At 46.4% G+C, this 22,677-nt stretch overlaps 1 protein-coding gene across 4 annotated transcripts in view; it reads right to left on the reverse strand.

Annotated features, from left to right (window-relative positions):
• LOC135909688 (inverted formin-2-like) overlaps positions 1–11,266 on the reverse strand; it is a 71,519-nt gene extending 60,253 nt beyond the window's left edge. For 2 of the 4 annotated variants that reach the window (XM_065441720.1, XM_070535333.1), the window contains exon 1: positions 10,299–11,266. In XM_065441720.1, the coding sequence (XP_065297792.1) occupies positions 10,299–10,659 (361 nt within the window). In that variant the 5' untranslated portion in view covers positions 10,660–11,266. The remainder of the gene's footprint in view (positions 1–10,298) is intronic. The other 2 variants (XM_065441719.1, XM_065441721.1) reach the window with 2 other exon arrangements.
• Positions 11,267–22,677: the final 11,411 nt, after the last annotated feature.

Consider the following 22,677-nt stretch of genomic DNA (forward strand, 5'->3'; position numbering starts at 1 on the left):
CTAGGGTGGCTGAGAGGACTGCTCTTTGCGGGTTGAAACGAGAGCACTCACAAAGAAGGTGCGCGATTGTTTCATTGCACCCGCAGAAGTCACAAAGTGGGTTGTCGGACATTCCGATAAGAAAGGAGTACGCATTTGAAAATGCTACTCCAAGCCATAGACGAACTAGAAGGGTACAGTCGCGTCGTGGAAGCTCGGGCGGAATACGGAGTTGTAAAGTAGGGTCCAGGGTATGAAGTCGTGCACTTGTGAAATCGGATGAATTCCACTGAGCTAATGTCAGGTCGTTTGCCAGTACGGCAAGTTTTTTCGCTGCGTCAGCTCTCGAAAGAGGAATGGCAACGCACCTGACGCCGTCATGGGCAGATCGGGCAGCTGCGTCTGCTCGATCATTGCCGTGTATGCCACAGTGACTAGGCAACCATTGATATATGATATCGTGTCCTTCGTCAACTATGCGTTTATGGAAGTTTTCCAAAGGATGGCGCGATTCTCTATCGGCAAGGGTTAGTCCAATTGTGCAACAAGTGTCCACATACTCGAGTGTGTGGGAATGCGCGATCCGGTGTCAGTGTGGCGTGCAGAACACACACGTTCTCACTATAGGCCTCCGCAAGGGGACAGAGAACTGATTTTGTGCTATACATGTCAAGCTATCTCCAAGGAGCCTAGAAATCTTATCTAGCCCGTTCGGTCACGTCGAGTGATTCGTGCTGCTGCTGGTCATAGGACTAAACGGCGTACCTCGGCGCCGCTGAGTTTCACTTCTGCGGAATATTTGTTTTTTTGAGTCAAATACTGGTAGGAAACACTTAATGTGGGCCTGCGTGCGTGAGCGTGTGCGTGCCTGTGTTGCAGTGTTACGCCTTAATGCTGCAAAGGCGATTGCTGCTGCTTCCTTTCTAGTTCTGAACTCTAATAATAACTATCTGCCTCGTTCACTTCCCCGCTGTGCCCCTAGGCCCGAAGTATACAATCTACTGGGCGGTATAAATTTAATGGTGATGAGAATGAACGGTGATTTCGTCTCCATTTTTCTAAAGCATTGTGTAAATGCTTGCTTATTCGTTCATTTATTTTTCTGGGTATCTTTTTTTTTGAGCTGCGACTAGTGTTAGTTACAACTTTATGATAGCCAATAAGCCTGTTTAGTTGTCAACTTTCCCATTTCCTCACAGCCATTTGGGGACAACAGCGAGCAACACAGTTTTGCTTTCCGATCAACAAGCGGGTATTTCATCGCTTCACATACTTTAACGCAGCGGAAATGCGCTGCCACTTTCTCTTGGCTGCTCATTGATTCCGCAGTACATGCATGGCAACGGATGAGCAAAGGAAAGGGACGGATACGGGACGACGTGCACACTCATTGCTTGTCCAGCAAGACGAGTTGTCTATTGTACGCACTTGGTTTCGGGGCATTGTTGAGTGCCTTGTCAACGGGCTTTTGCACTGAAGACTTTGTCCTCGCGAAACAACGAACAAAAGCAAACGAAGAATGGTAGGCGTGCCCTACTTTGGTCACGGAGAGAGATATGTACGCACGTCGGCTAAGATACTAACCGAAGCTGAAGGTTTATAACGCGCAATAATTGGCGCCGTCCGGGAATCAGAGGCATTTTTTTTTTCTCGCGTATTAGGCGCTGTCGCCTGCTTACCACCTGAACATACCGCTACAAACATAACATACATATCGCTGTAAAGAAACACTATTGTTTCTTTACAGGGCACTCGGGGGTCTGAATGGACTCGCAAGAAACTGGCTTTCCTTAAAGCACAGAACGTCAGACACAAACACAAACGCTTGTATTTGTCGCTTATTTCATCATAGTTACTTCCCCTTGGCGCTTTTTCGATGTCGCAATACAAGAACTATAGTCCAAGTACAGACCCTATAGTTCGTGAAAGGAAGGCATACGTCATCGCGTACCTCCTCATACACCTACGTTTCCTTAGAACCTTAGTTTCCGTTACCTTCCAGTAACCAACGCGCGCACCGATCAAATCGTCTTACCCGTGGCGAAACGTTGTTCTCAGCTGCCAGCAGAGATGGGTTCAGCGCTGCCCTAACATTCACCACGGTCACGATTTCCCCCGCTTTCGTATAGAAACAGGTAAGCGGTGGTACGCGCGTGGGCTGCGCTGTGAGCAAGCGGATGCAACTCGACGTCGTGGTGGAATTACGGTCGCGTCGCGTATAAATGTGTGTCCGCGCAGACCCGTGCGAGAGGAAATTGGTGGGGCGTTCTCCTCGGGATTGCGTACCACTGAAGGATTTCCGGATGCCAGAGACGGGTCCAAAGCATCCGCGCCTCGTTCAAGTGACGCAGCTGCTGCTGCTGCTGCTGCTGCTGCCTTTAAAGCCTTTTTGAGCGCACGCGCAAACAGCGGGAGTTGGAGTTACTGCAATACAACTTGTTTTCAAGGGCACTATAGCGTAAACAATGAGCTGTACATGTGCCCCTATTCAAGGCGATATATACGTATGTCGTTGCTGCCAGTGCTTTGTGTCTAACTCGGCGCTATGCGTGAATTTTCTCTTTCGAGTGGTCTCTCTCGCACGCGCTTGTGGCCATTTGCACATCCCGCTTTTTTTATTTTATTTTTCCATTTGCCCATGTAATTCATTAGACCGTGCAATAGCCAGAAAACGAGGACACGAAACTGAAGTGAAGGCGAACAAGTACGTGTCGCAGAATAAGGACTCTTCACGAACGTCGTGGCTCACTGCACTGTACAAAACTAACCTATGGAGTCCTCCGCTTACGCCTTTTACGCTACATAAGAGAGCATAACAAGTAAATGCCCGGATTACATGTGGTATGTCTGCTGACATCCGCTATGTATGGCAAATGGCTTGCATGCAAAGATGTCAATCAACTTCACCACGGAAAACGAAGATGAGCATTATCAGACCAAACGCTGTCGTCAGTGCTGGGAACGCAGACTTACCGTTCTATCAATAACGTACGTACGTTCGTCATTACAAGTCATTTCAGTCATTATTAGTCAGTAATACTCATTACTAGACATTTCTAACCGTTTCTTATCAATTGTGGTCATTACAAGCCGTCGTTGGACATATTGGTCGTTTCGGAGTCCTTAGTAATCATTATTCGTCATTACTAGCCATTATTAACCTCTGTCAATCTATTATAATATTATCATTCACTAACTGTCACTATCAATTATTTTTCATTACTTAATCTGTCTTTACATGGCATGATGACGCTTCGGCGCACACTCCGGTGGCCAGGTCTGCTGACACAAACTTCACCATGAGCCTATAAAATCTTTCGCCATGAGCCTAGAAAGTCTTTCGCCTTAAAACACTGCAGCGGGAGCATAAAGTTTGACCAATGGGTTATTAATGACCATTGCGATTGGATCTCTCTAAGAGAAACTCCTCTGAGAGGCCACTGACGACAGTTTGCCTGCTGAAACATTGGGCAATATATTTAACCTATGCACACCACCCCAAACCTCATATGAGTCGCTTTTTTCATAAATGTTTTTATCTCTCTCGTTAACACAAAAAACCTATATTAACGCGCTGGCCCTCTTGCACTTCGTCCACATATGGCAGTTTAAACCGTGACCTCGGTCTTAGCGTCACAACGCCACGGTCTCCGAGCAACCGTGGTGGAAGCCGTAAACATGCCCCTATCTGTCGCCAGCTAACAGTAAAATCCTCGTCTCGGAGATGTGTAAAAGAAGCATCCTTGCTTTAGCGGCTAGTATACGGCGCGTTATGGCTTCAGGACGGCACTGGTATACGATGCCGGGGCCCTCTTGGACGATTACAGCGGGGAATGCTCAGCAGGGTCGTTGTGTAAAAGAGGGACGCTAAAGACAGCCGTGCCCGCGTCAAACATGAGAACCGCGATTAAGTGACAAGAGAGGGTGGAAACGGTCACATATCTGTCAGCGCTCCGTCCATCACCCCCCAGACAAAGGAATGCCAATATCTTGGCAGCAAGATTGGATAATAGCGAACGTAGACACATGTATTAGCATCTTGTGCATGCGTTTTCGTCGAAAGTCCTGATATATAACCTTTGAACGTCGTTAACCCTTTGAGGGTCGAAGCCGTAAATGTACGGCGCCGCGAACAGGTCCGAAAATGGTCGAAGCCGTATATTTACGGCACCGTCTGTACGTTTAAAACGGGCGCTAATTTCCTAACTTTTTCTTGCCTGGCATGTGCTGCCACTATGTGGGAATACATGGAATTTTTTTCTCGCGTCTCTGTATTTTGGTTTTCGTTCTATAGTTCTTTTTTTGCTCCCGAGCGTCTGCTACCACTTGCGCATTGGCGCCCTCGCAGGCGCGCAGCGGTTAGTTTTGGTTTTGTTCCGCATGCGGTTTCGGCTTCTTTCGCTCGCAAAACTGATGGCTATCTCGTTCTTATTACTCAAAGGGTGACCGCCTGTTACTCGCTCGTTTGTTACTCACAGGGGTCCGCATACGAAGGATGCCACCGTGCATGCGTTTCCTTTTTTGGCACTTTATTCAGAAGTTTTCTCCCACGGCTGCTCAGGGAAGCAGTACCCAGAGGAGGTGCCACGTATGCGCCAACACCACTCGGCAGCAAAAATACCGTAAGGACACAAGGTACATGTGCGTTGAGTGCAACAAACCACTCTGTGTGGAGCCATGCTTCAAGGACTACCACACGGTGAAGAAATTTTAGTGCAAGACGAACATTTAAGACTTGCGATAAATTTTCGTGTGAGCATTCTTCTTGAGTATTTTTCTCGTGTGGACATTGTATATAACAATGCGCCAATTTTTTTTTTAATTCTTATAACTTTATTTGCTAGTTTTTGTTGTTTTTCATGAATAAACAGTACATATATGCCAATGGAAAACATTTTTTCTCACTTTACGGTCACCCTAGAAAAATTACGGTAATTTTTTTTCGAAATAGGTCCCTCTGGAGAATTTAAATGTGCAATGAAAAAAATCGACCCTGGGTGGTTGCATATGGCGAAAAAAATCGACCCTCAAAGGGTTAAAGATTCAGCTGGTAGCTCAGAAATGTACCGTCTTTTTTCCGTGTTGTAGAAGTCAGGGTCTGCTGATTTCCCGAAAAGTACGAGCCAACTAACTGAGCCGAGAACCATCATGCCTGCATCGTTATAACGTGCATTGTGGCTGCCATCGCTAAAGAAACTTTGTTAGAATATGTCTAGGGTCCTTCGTTTTGGGGTTTTATGTATATTTATGGTTTTTAGGTTTTTATGTATCTTTATGTATCCTATGTATGGTTAATACTCTGGTGCTATTTTTAAAGATGGAAACTGGAGCGAAGTTGGGATTTTACTGCCCGGCAATCCAAAGCTCGAAATTTTCCTGGTTACGGTTGAAAAGCAACTAACACAAACGGTCGTCTTCTCTTGGACACAAATGTTCGATATGAACAAGAGAAATCGATCACACGAACATGTGATGGCAAGGAGGCCTGCGCACAAGTTATGTGAAAAACTCATCTGAACATATGCTTGTTGTCAGGCATTGTTGTCACATTTTAAAGAAACCACATTAACAATAACAACAAATAGGCACGAGTTTAGCGATCTGTTATTTCCATTTTTTTCTGCACTTCTTTATTACAGTAAAAAAAAAACATACAAAGAGTAGTGCACAAGGTCATGATTCGAAAGAGATGTGATGCTTTTCTTTATATAACAAGCGCTTGTTAACGCAGATATATGCATTGGGAGCATTTCTGTGTCCATATTACACCGGTCGGGCGTGCCGTCATTGTCGGTTGTCGTCCTGTTTTACTGGGTCCCAATGCACTCACTTGCAAAGGAATGAATAGAATGCCAACTATACAAATCGGTCACATTTACTTGAGCGCAAGCTATCTAGGTAAACATCGTCTCAACGTCACAGCTATACCGTTCGCAACGAGCAGCAACTCAGCGATGCGTTAATCTGCTTTCTAGTACATACCGTTGTTTACATGAGGCGACGTGCGGGAATGACGATGTAATGCGCCATTGTCGTATTCATCTAAGCGCGGCTATCGAAAAAAAGCAACAAGTATTCGTTCACGCCGGCGCGCACTGAATATATTCTTCCACATATATATATATATATATATATATATATATATATATATATATATATATATATATATATATATATATATTGTTGAGGAAACGAAGGGGCACACTTACGCAAATTGCATGTTTAATCATTTAATGTTGCGGCTGTGGCACGGCCGAACGAAACGTTAAATCATTAAACATGCAATTTTCGTAAGTATGCCCCTTCGTTTCTCCGACTTGAATTATATATATATATATATATATATATATATATATATATATATATATATATATAGAGAGAGAGAGAGAGAGAGAGAGAGAGAGAGAGAGAGTTGGGTATACGCCTAGAATGAGGCGTTTACCCAACTCACACTAATAGCGCCCCAAACGGTCTCAGTCGTGGTTCACGAGCTCCCTGCCATTCATTTATCCTTCTCTCCCTTTTCACGAATAATAATATGACACGATGACCATCTTCTCATAAAAAGTGTGCTGCATTCACTAGTTTTCTAACAACTCCATTTATTATTATCCTTTACAAAAGGGCAAAATTCGGGAAGCAATCGGGTTTATCCAGATTTTACTAAATTTCGTTCAGGGTGCGAAAATCTGGTATTCTCTGGTTTTACACGAAAATGAAGGATATTAAATATGTCTCATCACGAACCCCCCTTCGAAGGCGCAAGTGTCGATGGAATGGCGACACCGCAATATGGAAACAGACAAACTTTGGGAGTACGCGTTATGAACAAAATGATGTGGTGCTGAAACAGCCTGCAGAACAAATTGCGTAGCCTATACAAACGTCTAATCTTTCACATATTTGTGCAGAAGACGCGTGAACGTTCGTACAAGTTGGACGTGATGAGCTTTAACGGCAGAGTGCACAAAGGACGCCGATATCGTTTCTACATTAACAATGAAAAAGTTTGTGTCCTTTTTCACTTTGGTTAGTAGCACAGAAGGATTGCGAGGCTAGTTAGGAGGAAGCTTTAGCTAACACCAACTAGTCTAGTTAATGTTGGTTTTTAGCACGGGAGCCCCTATCTAAATACTTGAGGAAGGAGGAATCGTTTTTCTCGGTGGCCACTGTGCAGCTTTTTATGAGGTCTGTTGTATTGAAAAGGAAAAATGAAAGTGTAGCAACTGTAGGGAAATTGTCAATTTAAACAATATTTTTTTTCAGTGATCATCCTGAAAATTGAAATACTTCAAGAACTCAATTATCCAGTTCACTGTGAGACATGTTTTCTGCAGAGACACGCAAAGAGGTCAGTGCCGTCATGTATGTGGGTTTTTTTTTTGTAGTCTAGCGTTCGATGGAAATTCGTGTGGTCGGGAAACACGTTTGACAGAATAAAATTCAGTCGCTAACCATGTCAAAAAAAGCAAAAATGACGTTTCGCAGTCCCTACGAGTACCGCGTTCCTTTGTTGTGCGTGTCTTGTTTGCGTCAAATGTATCTTACAGCAAATACCAACTAGGCTTAGAAGGAGTTGTCACACCTCCCGGCAATTCAGAACGACACACACACACACACACACACACACACACACACACACACACACACACACACACACACACACACACACACACACACACACACACACACACACACACACACACACACACACACACACACACACACACACACACACACACACACACACACACACACACACACACACACACACACACACACACACACACACACACACACACACACACACACACACACACACACACACACACACACACACACACACACACACACACACACACACACACACACACACACACACACACACACACACACACACACACACACACACACACACACACACACACACACACACACACACACACACACACACACACACACACACACACACACACACACACACACACACACACACACACACACACACACACACACACACACACACACACACACACACACACACACACACACACACACACACACACACACACACACACACACACACACACACACACACACACACACACACACACACACACACACACACACACACACACACACACACACACACACACACACACACACACACACACACACACACACACACACACACACACACACACACACACACACACACACACACACACACACACACACACACACACACACACACACACACACACACACACACACACACACACACACACACACACACACACACACACACACACACACACACACACACACACACACACACACACACACACACACACACACACAGACGCTCGTAAACATTATACCCATTTCTTCATTTCACTAGGGCTCTAAAAGCATACATTAAATCTGTCAGCTTGAGATGCTCTAACTGATGCAGTTTACCAAACTGCGACATCTGTCTTTATCGCACAGTTACCTTTGTGAACTTCATGCTTCTGCTTTTTTTTTAGATCAATCCTTGAATTTCCATAATCTCCGTAAAAAATGTTGAGGTCCCAAGTTAAAATCCAGCTTGCTACAGTGGCTATAATTTGACTTATAACTTATACTCTGAAACATCAAATTTATTTAAATCGCTCTAGCGATTCTCTAGTAGAAGATTTTTTGCCTTTTTGCGTGTACTTCAATAGGATGAATCGGAGCTGAGCCCGAGCTAAAGCTTCCTCTTAAGCAGCTATGGAGGCTGCAGAACGAACCACTGGACGGTGCAGCCAGCCACGGCTTTATTAGAGTGCATTCGCGGTGCATATGTGAGCAAGGTAATCGTAACCTGACAGTGACAGATCGTATTAGATTAAATAAAACGTGGCTGGCGTGCTTGTGTTGCTGTTGATCCTGCGCAAAAACGTTGCTTGTCGTCCCAGCGGCCACGCCCAAATACCGCTTTCTCCAGCCCATCTCTCCAGCGCTCAGGAGAAATAAGGAAACATTTCATTAATTGCCGGAATCTAACCTAGAGACTACACCTCCAACATCCATCGCATGAAATAACAGGGAAATTATATGAAATCAAGGCTTCGTTGTCGCCATATATGAACGACGTGGACATTGAGGATCTGCCGATTAATTGCGGCAAGGAAAGTCGCAGTTTTGGCCTTTGCATGCAACTCTCATCTCGACGTGTCCGGTCGCCGCCATGCGATTCGCTCCCGCGACCTCGCATTCTACCGCGAAAAGCCCGGATTTGAGCCAACGAGACGGATAAACGAAGTGCCGTTGGCACGTCGTAACGCATTCATAGAAAGACCCCAACGATGACCCTCGCACTGAAAGGAGCCGCTCTGTTAAGTGGATACAAAAACGCCCAATTACACGTCCCGGTTTCGCCATTCCGACGCCGCGAAACTTCGCTCTCGTCGGGCGAACCGCCGCGCGGCTCGTCTCAAAGCAGCGCATATCGCGAGGCGACGCCGCGCGTAACCGAGCTCGCCATACAGCGGCGACAGCATCACGCGCTACCTTGCGCCTGCTCGAATGCGCGCGCGAAATAAAGGTCTCCGGGCCGGACTGCGTGGACCGCCAGCTGTGGCAGCTGGCCGCAGCCCCCGGGGCGTTTCGGAGAGGAGAGAGCGCAGCTGCGCGTCGCCGTAAATCGCTCGGCTCCCCGCGCGGCCGCGATGGAGAAGTGCGCGCGGCCGAGCTGTCACTGAGGGCCAGCGCGCGACGCGCCCGCTATCAGCTGATGAGGAGGTCGGGCGCCGGTCGCGCACGCCCGTTCTCCGCTCGGCGAGCTGGCGTCTAATTGTGACACGAGACGTCGTTTCGCGACGTTACATCCACTTATCTAGCGAGTTTGGCTGTCGCAATGTAGGCAAAAGAAACTTGACATGCCCGCCTGGGGCCCCGCTCTGGCCGCGTGCGAGGGCGTTCCGCTGCTTCCGCCGTCTCTGATGAGCCGTAATGAGCGCCCTGTAAGCAACGCCGCAGCTGCCGGGAGGCAAACGCTCGAGAGCGAAGGACGGGCAGTCTGCACCAAGAAAGCGAGGCAGCTGTCGCATCCGTCGACTGCATGCTAAAATGATAACGGAGAAGGGAAATCTACACCGTTTCGGGACCGTATAGCGTCGGTTCCCTAGTTTTGTTTCGCAAGTCATCGAGCACCGACGGTTGCATTGAACATGAATCGTGGCTCCGCACTCTAAAAAAAAAAGAAACTAAAGGGTGCACTCCGTCGCTTCGTGCCGCAGGCTTGCGCGAGCGCGCGGTCGAGGAGCAGGACGCAGCACGGTGGAGAAACTCACCTTCGGCCAACTTGCGCGTGTAACGCGGCTGCTTCACAATGTGATCCAGTCCCGTCCGCGCGTTCATCAGGGCGCGCAAGCACTCGACGCAGTGCAGCTGTAGCACGGCGTCCTGGAAGGACGCCTCGTTGTGGCCGCTGAACGCGTCCAGCGCGCCGAACAGGGAGTCCAGGCCGTCCAGCTCCAAGAAGCGCTTCATCCACGACGAGTCGGCGCGGCCCAGCTCGCGCTTGATGATGGTGAGCCGCGGCAGGTCCGCGCTCGCGAGCAGCTTGACGCACTCGTCGGGCTCCCATGGCCCGTCGCCCGGCCCGGAGCCCAGGCGCGAGCGCGAGGCCAGGCTACGCCACCGCAAGGACATCTTGGTCGACGCGCGGTTCGCCGCGCGCGACGCTCTGTGCTGCAGCGGCAGCAGGCGCTACACAATCCGTCCGCCACGGCCGCCGGCGATAACAGGCCCGCTCCTGCGGACAGCGCACAGGTGCCTCTGGCGGCGTGCGCGGCCGAGTCGGCTCGCTTTTGTCGCCGGGAATCCCGTATAAAACAGCCGAGTGGAACGTGCCTTCGGTGACAGCTTCATCCGGCGCTTCGGAGCGGCCTTCCTCGAGTCTCCGGCAAGATGCAACAGTTGGAGGAGACGAGGCGGCTGCGTGCGCCCGCCACTCGTCCAGCCACCGCCTGCTGCTGTGGCTGCTGCCACTCGGGGCACTGTTATACTCAAAGGGACGCGGCGCGGAAACCGGTCTTACGAGATTGCGTCGTCGCCGGGACGAAGCTCGGTTTCTAAACAAGCCACATGTTGCGAGCTGCTCGCGCTGGGTGCGCCGGGAGCGCCTCTGTGGCCGGGGGAGCTCTCTCTCTATAAACACATGTGGCGAGATTCGAGACCGGCGTGTCGCGTTCGGCGAAGGCGCCTCGGATGACTTTGCGAGAGACTCGGTGACAGGTCACCCGACCCCCACGGAAAAGTATGCAACAATGTTGTCATCAGTCAGCCTCGTTGTCATCGGAAGCACCAAGACGAAACTTGGCTCGTTTTGCTTTCTCATGAGCTCAACAAAAGAACGCGTGCGTTCGTGCTTCGATAAATGACGTTCTGCTTTTACGTCGCAGTAGCTTCCGCGCATGTGCAGCACTAGTGGCCTTTATCCACTTCCGCGACAGGAACAAAAAAAAAAGACATACGTAGGTGTCTGACATTCGGGGCTTATGGATATTCTGTGTACGCTTGTGTACGAGCAGCATGTGTTTGAGTCTGCGTAAAAATAGTCGCAAAATCGCTTTTATGAATAAAATTATTGCGCTTATTTTTTTTTATTTTCCCCAGTTATCTCGCAACAGAACTGCTTGTTGGCCTAGTTGGTGCTTGCTAAAAGAAATGTTTTTGGTCACCAGTTGTCTTCTATAAGCCTTCCTTTTGTGTGTGTTCTAACTAGCGGCAAAAAACATGTCTTTTACTCAGTTATCTAATTGGGAAGCGACAAGCAACTGATTGAGTGTTGACACGTGCTAGGCCCCGCCAGCAATTATGTACGCAGTATTTATTGTATGGCTTATTTTTTAGGACGACCGTGTTTGACTTGCGGGGTTTCGGTGCTTCTGCGATCCATAATTACAAGCTACTGTTCAGTGTGCACACTTGGCAAGGTTATGGATGCGGGAAGGTGGCAGGAAAGCGCAGATGAAAGTTAAAGATAATACGTTAACGTATTTTCTTCTGCTTAATTTTTCTGATATCTTCATTATTCTTTAAAGCCCCTTCGCACATTTCCCGCGCCACTTAATATACCTTGCGATAATATACCACTTGCGATACCTTGAACGACTGTATATTTGTTGTTACACTCCTGATGTTAAGTGTTGACATAGAACGAAACCCCGATCCGCCTCAGCCTGACCCTAGCAAATTGCACAAGGAACTGCTTGATGTCATTACTGCCTTGTCAACTAAATTTGACAAGCGTCATACGAAAGTAACGGAAATTTCCACCGAGTTAAAGGAAAACCAAGAGGCACTTACGCAAAAGGTCACAGATCTTACAGAAATATTGGTAACTTTGAAATCTATTGTTGGATCTATTGAAGATGCGTCGGCCCCAGCTCAAGCTAACCGCCTTGTTCATGAAACTGTTACAACTGAAGGTACCGCACTCAGCTCAAGGCTAGTTGGAATATCGGTCCCGAAGGGATAATTTATTATTTTACAGCATATGTATGTGACAGTGCTAACGAGACGTGGGCACAGTCTGAATACTGTGTTATAGATTGGCAGTCGCGCCATCTAAGATTTAATGTTACCGACGGTATGATCGACACACAGCACAGGCTGGGTTCCTTTGAGCAACTAAAGACACAACCAGTTATCGTCAAGTTTTCGTCTTTTAAAACCAAAGAGTCAGTTCTCTCTCTGAAAGCTAAGCTGAAAACAGCTGGCATTTCTTTGGGCCAATGCTTCTGCAGATCAACACGCTTGTCACGAAAAAAAAAACTAATTGAATACGGAAAATCTGGCGACCAGCCCTTTTCACTGTGCTTTAACAAGCTTATCATCGAGAAAAAATGCTGCATCTTCTACGCAGCAACTGATACCGTTTGTGAAGTTGACTCCCCTCGTGAGGCACGCCTACCTAGTAATCTCAACGCGGCTTCAAGCACTACTGGCAATCCGTCAGCGTAGTTATCATCCCGCCATGCAAATGATGTCTCTTATATTTAGCAATGCACGCATGGTGCTCAAGAAGCGAACAGCATTCTCAGCTATTATTGATTCATGTTCTGCAGACATTGTTATTTCATCCGAAACTTGGCTTTCTGCAAAATTTCAAAGCAGTGAAATTTTCGACTGTGAAAAGAAATGCGTTATTTATCGATATGACCGCGACGTTCGTGTCGGCGGGGCTGTCTCGATCGCTGTGAATGAAAAGTTTCCTTCCTCAAGTGTCCCAGTCGTGTCAGCTTTAGAAGTGCGTGCGTGTTTCCATTGGCAATAGGGATTGTAATTTTTGCACAGGTTACAGACCCCCAACTGCATCCCGTTCTTTCTGTGATGAACTTCATGACGTCTTAAATAATGTTGTGACGCAATGCCCCACATAGCCTTTTTTTCTGTTGGGATATGTCAACTTTCCAAACATCTTATGTCACAATGGCTCTATGGCACTATTACAACAGTTTCTTGATGTTTGTTCCGATTTCAACCTCGCACAACTTGTTGACGAACCCACTCGTACTACTGCAGTTTCCGCTAATATCCTTGACCTCATTCTTGCTACTACACTTGACTTAGTTTCCAAACTTACATCCCTGGTTTAAGCGATCACTTGCTTACTCATTTGACTTTGCGTGCGCATGTTTCTATAAAAAGAGCTTTGTGGTTCGTGATTACAAGCGTGCCGATACGGCTTCTATCACGGCAGAAATAGATTCATTCACAGATGCTTACACCGCCGGTTTTGGCGAGCGCTCAGTTACGGATAACTAGCAACTTTTCAAAAATAAACTATTATTTTTCATTGCCAGCTATGTACCTCAAAGAAATATACCCTCAAACACATGATCGCAATGGTTCAACAACTCTCTTTAACGACTGCGCAACAAAATAACGGTTATTCCGTCGGGCCAAACAAACGAATGTCCCCGCTCATTGGTCATCGTACCGCCAAGTGGAAACAGAGTACATCCAAACGACTAGAAACGCTACAAATACATTCTTGAATGCTACATTGCCCTCGTTTGTTCAAGCGAGCCCGCGCAAGTTTTGGAGTGTTGTTAATGTCACTAAAACAAACACTATAAATTTAACTTACCCTGATGGCACGTGTATTCCACCTAATAAATATTGCAGTGTTTTGAATGAGGCGTTTGTCTCTTTCCTCAATACTAATATCATCGCCGATTCACCGAATACACCAAGTTTAAACTTCCCTGTAATGGATCCCATAATAATTGACTGGGTTGGTATTAGCCGGCTAATGAATAACCTAAAGATTTCGTCTGCCAGTGGGCTGATAGTATCAATTCCAAAATATTAAAATGCACTGAAGTGTTTTCATCTGTTATTCTTTCTAAAATTTTTTCTCAGTCGTTGCAGTGTTCTTCGCTCCTGCGTGACCGAAAGAAAGGAAAGGTGGTTCCATTCCCAAAGTCAGGCAATGCGCATGCTCCCGAGAACTACCGTCCCATTTCATTGACAAGCATCCCATGCAAACTTTTGGAACACATCATTTACTCTCACCTTATTGACCTTTTGGGGTCCAATCCATTCTTTCATTCCTATAAACATGGCTTCAGAAAAATGTTCTCGTGCGAAACCCAACTAGCTTGCTATACTAATGATCCTTTTGCTGCAACTGACAATAAATTTGACGTTGACTGCATCTTCTTGGAGTATGCTAAGGCCTTTGAAACCGTAACGCACGATCTACTAAACCTCAAACTCGATCAGCTTAACATTGTTCCTATAGTAGTAGCTTGCACTAAGGACTTTCTTCCTAATCGAACCCAGTACGTGACTTCTAATAATGCTTCCTCTGTTTTTTCATCGGTTACATCAGGGGTCCCGCAGAGATCTGTCCTCGGGTCTTTGCTCTTCGTAATTTATATTAACGACCTCCCTGACTGCGTGAACTCGTCTTCAATTAACTTATTTGCTCATGACTGCGTAATATATAATAAGATTAGTGACCCCGTCGATTCCACTAAACTACAACAAGACCTTAACAATTTATTCATATGGTGTAAGGCATGGAACATGAAATCAAACGTGAATAAATGTAAATATATGCGCACTTCACGCCGCATTAACAATACTGGCGCACGCATGTACTTGCTGAATAGCACCACTCTCTGTCAAGTTAATTTCTGCAAGTATCCTGGCCTTTGTATGACTCACGATCTACCATGTCACAAGCATGTTGAATATATAACCTCTAGAGCTAGTCGCACGCTAGGCTATCTGCGCGGAAACGTTTTACACCGTTCCTGCATCTTTAAAGCTGACGCTCTACAAAACACTTGTTCGCTCAAAATTAGAATATGCCTCGGCCATCTGGGATCCCCCTCAAGCTCACTTACCCACTCCTTCGAAGTCATTCAGAATCGCGCGACCCGCCTAATTCTATCTAGTCACTCTCGTCATTCTAACGTAACTCTCATGAAGGAAACCCTTAGCATACCGGATCTCTCAGTACGTCGCGCATACAGTCGCCTCTGCCTTTTCCACAAGATTTACCCCAACCCGTTATTAAAAGAGAAACCTTTAACGCCTGCTTCTTACTTTTCATCCCGCAGCGATCACCTTCACATAGTTCTCGTGCCATCTTGTCGTAAGAACGCGTACCATTACTCGTTTTTTCCTGGTACGCGCAATGATTGGAACCACCTTCCCGCATCGGTCGCCACTATTACAGACGCATCGAGGTTCAAGACTGCTGTTCTCCATGTCATATAACAAATATTTTATTCATTGCTGTGTATTCTTTTTCTGTGTATGTACCACTTATTTTTGGAGCACCTATGGACCTTGAAAGTATGTAAAATAAATAGCAGACAGTAAAGAAAAAAAAATACTTCTTTGAAGAAGCACTTATTTAAACAAATGATACCCAGTTGTTATTGCTGATGTACGTTTCGTTAATCAAGTGGAACTTTTTTCCACTTTTTCCGTTAATCAAGTGGAACAAGTGGAACAGCACAAGTGCTTGTGCTGTGTCTATTCCTTAGTGAAAGTTGGCACTCGAGTCAGTTCACTAGGTTCCAAAGGCACAATGCTCGTCCCAACTGCCGAAGCCAATTTCGTGTCAATTTATGGGCAACTTCGAGTACATATTATATAGGGTACTTCGTTTTCTGGTTTTCTATATCTTTAGCAATTCGGTGGGGGGGGGGGGGGGGGGGTAAAAGTCGGCCGTTATTTGTAAAGCCGGAAATAAATCAGCTTTTTTGGTCTGGAATGAAAACCGGGGACGAATCGGTGGTTTTGTTTTCTGACAATCCCAAGTTCTAGATTTTTCGGATAACTTTTACAAGCATTTAACACAAGCAATATGGTCTCCTTTCGGACACAAGCTTTCCATTTAAACAAGCCAAATCACTCGCAAGAACATGTAACGGCAAAGAGAGCTGCTTGCCAATCATGTGACATAGTCACCTATACGACATCCTCATTTTCAGGCGTTATTAACACATTTAAAACAAATCGCATCAACATAAAGGACAAATAGAGATGTGTTTGGCGATATTTTCTTTACCTTATATACTTCATTCTTTAACAAACATAAGCACAAAAATTTGTGCGAACATCCATACTTCGCAGGAGGTGGGATGCTTTTCCTTATCTCACAAGTCCTTGCCGACGTAATTTCTATTTCAGTGTTCCTTAGTAGACTTTTTGTGTCTTTAGTCATTGTCTGTGGTCGTACTGTTCTACTGGTTCCCAATGTATGCTCTTGTAATTAAATGGAATGCCAACTAGACGGAATACCAACTGGACGAATCATCCGCCCCTCGTTGTACGTAACGCAGGTCAGCAAGCAACCTCTCAACGCCCCAGCTAGCGTTTGCAATGCAGAGCAATCTCAGCGCAGCGTTAATTCGTTTCCTTGCGCGTTAACGCAGTTTAGATTTATGCGACGTGCAGGAAATGCAATGCGATGCAATGCACTACTGTCGTATTCGTGCAAACAAAGCTACTAAAAAATGTTAAACAGAAGAGTTAGTTCACTGGAGGCCGGCAGGCACTGAATATATTCTGTTTTCATATATGCCAGTTTCCGCTTGACCGCTAAACGAGAGCGAAGTATATAGTATATTTATATGATAAGAACATTACTAACATGGTATAACTTGACCATTTGCTCACACAAGGCGGTTCATTAGTTTTCTAACACTTGCATTTGTTATCATTTACGAAGAGCCAAACTTCAGGAAGAAATCGAGAAGGGAGAAATCGGATGAGCTGATTGACTGGTTGAGCGCTAACTCACGCGAAGGCGATAGTATCACCGATACCGATCATCTCGGAATACGTTCCCATGAGTTGTTGGTGACGTTTGTGCATTGTAACAGCGTGGGAAAGAGCGTCCTTCATCACTTCATATGGTCTGCAATACATCGAACTTCCCTCCGTACATGGTGTAGTAGTTACTGTCGATGCGGGCAAGTTTTTCCATCAGCGGACGCCGGCTGCCAATTATACATGCCTCTTTATGCTCGCAACTTAAATTATTGGCTCTTCCCCGTTTTTACCGGGTGCAACAAGAGAAAAAAACCTTAACACAGACATGCGGGCTATTTGTTGCTTTTAGCGAGAGAGATAGAGAAAAAGAAAGGTAAGGCAAGGAGGTTAACCAGAACATGTTCGGTTTGCTACCGCATACGGGGGAAACGGAAAAACTGTTTAAGTAGATTGGAAGGGAGATGTACGAGCGAAATTGATTATTTTATGTGGGCAGAGTATTGACGCAACCAGTATTTGTTGTGTCTATGGGGAACCAGCGCTGGCCAGGAGGCGCTACGACATTTCTCATGCGTTACTAAAATATGCTGAAACCGTCCGATAGGGAGGCTACGAAGATGGCACGACATATTTAGCGATAAGAAACGTGCGCCTGTATCAATGTTTGTCTAGCCCGATGCGGCCAGCCAAGTTCTGTCCATGGCCATGCGCGCTGCGTAGAGCGCATGCGCTGCTACGTCCTAGCACGTCGGTTCCCTGCCGTTTGAGGAGCCGTGAAAAGTGTGACTCAAGACAATCGGTGAATTTGCTGACACGAAATCACTGCGTGTGCTACTGGAAACTGCGTCTACCGCTCGCTAGGCTGTGTGTTACGGCGCTGCTGTCGGCACGCGAAGCTTCAGCGCTGGTTGCCCATACACTCATGTTCGCCCCCTAGTGCCTCTGCAATGTACGCGTTATGTTTTACGAAGCGAAAACAAGTTGCACCTCTGTGTGTGCATACCGAGGCCGAAATGCCAAAAAAGGAGGCCTGCGCACAGTACGCGGTTGTAACGCGACCTTAACGCTGCGCTCGTGCTGTGTCTGCCTGTATTTACATTCCATTTGCGGGCGCTGTTTCCTATGGGTCTTTTTTTTTTTCGTATGTACTAGTCCCTGCATCTGCCCTTTCCCCTCACTCCGCTGTGAGGAATAGCAGGCTAGAGACACGCTCTTCCAGCCAACCTTTCCTCCTTTCTCTTCACCAAAAACTACGTTCCCTCCTCCTCTTCCTCCGCCTCCTCCTTTACGAGCATCGTCAACCCTCAGAGACGACTCAGTAGCTACAGCGCTGTGCTGCTGGCCACGTGGTTGCGGTGTGGAATTTCGGACATGACGGCCGCGTGCCGACGAACTCGGAATGTGAGAACGCTCTCGATCGTGCTGGCATTCCGGTGCACGTTAAAGAATTGCAGCGCGTTGAACGACACTCCCGGTGAATTTTCGCCCCGTTGGTCTCCATTTTTCCGGAGTCCTCTCTACTACGGCAGCCCTCGCAGTTGACAGTGCATAGTTTTGGCAAGCCAACGCACGCAGTTTCGGCAACCCCGCCGAATATATTGTGGGCATGGTCGGCAGCTGATAGCTGAAATATTGTACGCATTACACACGCTGTGGATTTACAGTGCCTACGGTGTAACTCATGCCATATCGTACAGTAAACAAGTTTCACACAGCCAGTGTGTGTCGGAACGAAAACGAAAAACAAAACACAAAAAAAAACATCTTTTACCGCACCGAAGACGTAACTGAAACGTTATTTATTATTTTGTTTCGAAGTGAAACCGAAATATTGTTTATCGGTTTTCGGCGCAACGGGAAAGTCGGCAATCCGAAACAACCGACGTCAGGCATCGTTAGGATTAGCGCGTGTCCCAGGCAGGGACAGTGCGAGCGATAGCCGGTCAAGCGCTCCACTAATCTAACCCTGCCGTTCGGTGCATCCTGGGCTGGCGCGCAGAAAAGCTTATCGTTTCGTTTTCTACTGATACAACGCTTTGTCACCCAAGTTTTATCGTTCGTTTAAGTTCGTTTTATCAGAACAGTGGACTCGCATTTCGGCGAGTACCCTCGAAGGCATGCTGCTTCTGAGATCATGCCCAGTGCCTTGGCTCTAAATTATGAATTCCGAAATGATGCTCAGTACCTTGACTCTAAATTACACATTCTGAGAACATGCTCAGTGCCACGACTTAAGGCACTGAGCACGGTCTCAGAATTCATAATTCAATTATTGAGAACAATAAATACTCATGCAAAGAAGTGGTAAGGCGTGCAGACACGGACACAAGAGAAGTGGACAACACGAACGCCGACTATCAACTGAAGGAAGCACTGAAATTTTTCGCCTATGTGCTACGTTCAGCTGATAGTTGGCGTTCGTGTTGTCCTCTTCTCTTCTCTTGTGTCCGTGTCTGCACGCCTTACCCCTTCTTTGCGTTATGAATACATACCAACCAGCTCAGCTTTCTGTCCTTTTAATAAATGCTATGTTCTTATCGTTACTCAGCTTCGACATGTTTTGTGACTTAACAGAAACCGTTATTTTTCTTTCGTTCGGAACACAACCGGAATGGAACTTTTATAAATGGACTGAAACTAAAACCAGAGCAAAAAATATTTCGTTCTGACACCTTGCACAGATACAAAATCCGTGGGAGAATGTTAGAGTTTTACTCTAGTTTAGAAGTGGTACTAAATGCAAGGGAGGAAATTACGAAATCAGCTTGCGAATAATTCATCTCTGAGCAGTATTCGTAGACCTTCTGTTGCGAGCACGCGGCTAAAGATGAGCGTTATGTAAAAGAAAAAAACCTTTATGAAAATGTCACTGTGAAAAGCTTACTGTTTCCTTATCCCTTGCTAAGTTGCGAAGCCATTTAACTTTTCAGAAAATCTCCTGTTACACTAGGGAAGGCATCACATCGCAAACAAGACGACCACAAGGAATAGAAGAGGGCTCAGCGTAGGCGCTGCGTCCACGATTGATTTATTAGCGATTGGGAAGACCAAAACATATACATAAAATGATGCGTACTCAAAGAATTCATCGCGTCATCCGTATTTTGCTTATGTTTTCTGCTTTTCCGGTGACTAAAAAATCAGTTGCAAGTGCGAACCCACGCTGAACCATTTCGTTGACTCTTTCGGCTGTTTTCATACTTGGGTGGTGGTGGGTCGTCTGACTCAGCAAGGAAGCAAGGTTTGGATACCGGCTAGTTGGTATTCCATTATTCATTCTTGTGGTCTCTTGTCTACGTATGCGCTGTAAATGATGTTTGAATCAGCAAGGAAGACGTTCGTTTCCTCTCATTATATATATATATCTCTCTCTTGTTCGTTCGTTCGTTCGTTCGTTCGTTCGTTCGTTCGTTCGTTCGTTCGTTCGTTCGTTCGTTCGTTCGTTCGTTCGTTCGTTCGTTCGTTCGTTCGTTCGTTCGTTCGTTCGTTCGTTCGTTCGTTCGTTCGTTCGTTCGTTCGTTCGTTCGTTCGTTCGTTCGTTCGTTCGTTCGTTCGTTCGTTCGTTCGTTCGTTCGTTCGTTCGTTCGTTCGTTCGTTCGTTCGTTCGTTCGTTCGTTCGTTCGTTCGTTCGTTCGTTCGTTCGTTCGTTCGTTCGTTCGTTCGTTCGTTCGTTCGTTCGTTCGTTCGTTCGTTCGTTCGTTCGTTCGTTCGTTCGTTCGTTCGTTCGTTCGTTCGTTCGTTCGTTCGTTCGTTCGTTCGTTCGTTCGTTCGTTCGTTCGTTCGTTCGTTCGTTCGTTCGTTCGTTCGTTCGTTCGTTCGTTCGTTCGTTCGTTCGTTCGTTCGTTCGTTCGTTCGTTCGTTCGTTCGTTCGTTCGTTCGTTCGTTCGTTCGTTCGTTCGTTCGTTCGTTCGTTCGTTCGTTCGTTCGTTCGTTCGTTCGTTCGTTCGTTCGTTCGTTCGTTCGTTCGTTCGTTCGTTCGTTCGTTCGTTCGTTCGTTCGTTCGTTCGTTCGTTCGTTCGTTCGTTCGTTCGTTCGTTCGTTCGTTCGTTCGTTCGTTCGTTCGTTCGTTCGTTCGTTCGTTCGTTCGTTCGTTCGTTCGTTCGTTCGTTCGTTCGTTCGTTCGTTCGTTCGTTCGTTCGTTCGTTCGTTCGTTCGTTCGTTCGTTCGTTCGTTCGTTCGTTCGTTCGTTCGTTCGTTCGTTCGTTCGTTCGTTCGTTCGTTCGTTCGTTCGTTCGTTCGTTCGTTCGTTCGTTCGTTCGTTCGTTCGTTCGTTCGTTCGTTCGTTCGTTCGTTCGTTCGTTCGTTCGTTCGTTCGTTCGTTCGTTCGTTCGTTCGTTCGTTCGTTCGTTCGTTCGTTCGTTCGTTCGTTCGTTCGTTCGTTCGTTCGTTCGTTCGTTCGTTCGTTCGTTCGTTCGTTAGGGCTATCCACAATCATTGACAATAATGACCGATGGTTTCTGCGCAATTTTTATTGAGTTCGCCTTCGCGCTACGATGCCCTCCGCAAGTACCAACTTGCCCAGCGACAAGTTACTTTGGATATCATTAGCCGTTATACGTCTGATAGTGCTGTGGCCGATAACCGCCCTTCAAAATTTTCTCCCGATTGTCGCTCAAGAGCTAGCGATGATAAGATGTCTACCTTCAGTGCAGTCTCCGTCATAGCAGTACATGTATATAGATTACGTGGGGCGGTGCTATGCGCTACCAAGAAAGCGTAATCTGACAGCAGCTGTTGGGTTCGAGGAGCGGTAGTCAAGTGTATATCAGGCTCGTCTTATCCATGTGGTAGGTTCTGTGAACAAGCCATATCTTTCAGGCGCTGTAACTATGCCGAGATATCGTTTTCTTTGAATTTCCGCACATTGCTAGCGCTCTAGGACATTGGCTGGCAATGTCTCATCGTGAATATATCGCACGTTCCTGCAACGATTACGACGACTGTGTCAAAGTATTGAAAACATGGAATTCGAGGCAAAAAGTAATTATTATTGGCCAAGCGTCATTGGAGTGGCGTACATCATAATTTGCGCGAACCGCCAATGCCATTATTAATGAACAAAGTCCCATTATTGGCATTTCTAATCAGCGAAAAAAAAATAGTTCTGGAGCTTTACATGCTGAAACCATGATCTGATTTTGAGACATGCCGTAGTGGGGGACTACGGATGTATTTTTACCACCTGGGGTTCTTTAACGTGCACCTAATGAACGGTACAGGGCGAAAGCCTTTCTAGGATCATGGAGAAGTTTGTGCCAGCAGACCTGACCGCCGAAGTGTCCGCCGAAGCGTCATCATGCCATATGAAGACAGATTAAAGACAGATTAAAGAATGAAAAATGACTGATAGTGACAGTTAGTGAATGATAACGTTATAACAGAGATTGGTAGAGGTTAATAATGACTAGTAAGAGCGAGTGGGGC

The sequence above is a fragment of the Dermacentor albipictus genome, chromosome 3 (assembly GCF_038994185.2).
Source record: "Dermacentor albipictus isolate Rhodes 1998 colony chromosome 3, USDA_Dalb.pri_finalv2, whole genome shotgun sequence".
NCBI lineage: Eukaryota > Metazoa > Arthropoda > Arachnida > Ixodida > Ixodidae > Dermacentor > Dermacentor albipictus.